Below are 1,737 nucleotides of genomic sequence, written 5' to 3' on the forward strand. Positions count from 1 at the left end.
TCAGGGGATCTCATCAGGTTATACAGAGACCTGAAGGGAGGGCGCAGAGAGGATGGAGGTGCGCTCTTGTCAGCAGTGCCCAGTGACAGAGTCAGAGGCAATGGGCACAAACTGAAACACAGTAGGTTCCCTTAAAACACGAGGAAACACCTCTTCACTCTGAAGGTAACTGAGCGCTGGCACAGGCTGCCCAGAGAGGTTGGAAGCATCCACAAAGATCATCGAGTCCAGCTGTGCTCCTCACAGGAATATCTGAAACTAAGCCATATAACAAAGAGTGTCATTGAGATGCTTGTTGAACTCTGACAGGCTTGATGCTGTGACCATTTCAGTGGGGAGCCTGTTCAGTGACTGAACACCCTCTCAGAGAACTTTTCCCTAGTATCAAATCTCAGCTTCCCCTCACACAGCTTCATTCTGGTTTGTCATGTCCTGTCAGTGATCAGCTGAGAGAGGAGCCTCCGTCCTTGGAGATACTCAAAATCCATCCAGATACCGTCCTGGGTAACCTGGTTTAGGTGGCTAGGATTGAGAACAGAGGTTGGACCAGATACCTCCAGAGGTTCCTTCTAACTCCAACTGTTCTGCAGTTCCATTACTTATGATGTTGCTGACTGATCAACCTATAGGTTCATGCTAAAAAACTTCTCTGCGACAGGATGGATGTATTTAATATCATCTAAAGCACTTCACTGTGTCACGTCCGCTGGCCCATTTTTTTTGACTCAGTTCTCTCACGGCTACTCCTTCGGGGAGTTTGCCCATCGAAGTGTCCAACCAAATCGTTACCCCAACACATTCCACACTACAAGCCACCTTTGTCCACCGCCCTGTTTGGATCCTCACCCCTCAGCGAGGCGCGATGCGGACACGCGCTCACCCCGCCATGCGGGGGCCTCGCCCTGAGGGAAGGGGCCACCCTCTGCAAACGCGGAGATCGCGGCTCGGTGTCGCGCCGGGGCCCGGGCTGCCGGACCCCGCCGGACCCCGCTCCGGGGACAGGGGGCTCCGAGGACAGAGGGCTCCGGGGACAGGGGGCTCCGGCGCCCCCACCCTCACGGCCGCCGCCCCCGGCGGGGCGGGGCCGGGCTCGCCCGACGCGTTTCGAACGGGCCAACGGGCGGCGCAGGGGGGGCGGGCGCGCGCAGGCCCCGCCCGGGACTTTAAAGCGCCATTTTGTGCTGGGCGCCGGACATCGATCGCTGCTCACACCCGGCGGGCGCCCGGCGGCGGCCGGAGCCTGCCTTTGGCGCTGCCTCCGCTCTGCCTTCTCGGCGTCTGTCCCGCCACCCCGTCCCGCTGCCTCCATGACCCGCAGTAGGAAGCAGGCGGCGCTGGAGAGAGGAGCCGGGAAGATGAGCACAGAGGCGGGGAGCGCCGCGGAGGCGGCCGCGGGAGCCCGGGCGGCGACGGCAGCAGGGGCAGGGGCAGCCGGCGGCGAACCGGCGGCCGCCGCCTGGGGGCTGGAGGGGGAGGCAGAGAAAGTTGTGTACTCGCGCTCGCAGGTCTCCTTCGCCGGCACCAAGGCGCTGGGCGACGCCCTCAGGCTCTTCATGCCCAAGTCCACGGAGTTCATGAGCTCCGACTCGGAGCTGTGGAACTTCCTCTGCAGCCTCAAGCACGAGTTCTCCCCGGTCATCCTCCGCAGTAAGGACGTCTACGGATACTCCTCCTGCCGCGCCGTCGTCCCCGACCCGCCGCTGCCCTCGGAGCGGCCCCGCCGCCGCGTCGGCAAGC

General features: G+C 62.2%; 1 protein-coding gene across 1 annotated transcript in view; it reads left to right on the forward strand.

Annotated features, from left to right (window-relative positions):
- Positions 1-1,176: 1,176 nt before the first annotated feature.
- Positions 1,177-1,737, forward strand: part of CCDC71L (coiled-coil domain containing 71 like) — a 1,787-nt gene continuing 1,226 nt past the window's right edge. The window contains exon 1 of the mRNA XM_041474681.1: positions 1,177-1,736. Within this exon, the coding sequence (XP_041330615.1) occupies positions 1,308-1,736 (429 nt within the window). The 5' untranslated portion in view covers positions 1,177-1,307. The remainder of the gene's footprint in view (position 1,737) is intronic.

The sequence above is a fragment of the Pyrgilauda ruficollis genome, unplaced genomic scaffold (assembly GCF_017590135.1).
Source record: "Pyrgilauda ruficollis isolate IOZ18807 unplaced genomic scaffold, ASM1759013v1 scaffold33, whole genome shotgun sequence".
NCBI lineage: Eukaryota > Metazoa > Chordata > Aves > Passeriformes > Passeridae > Pyrgilauda > Pyrgilauda ruficollis.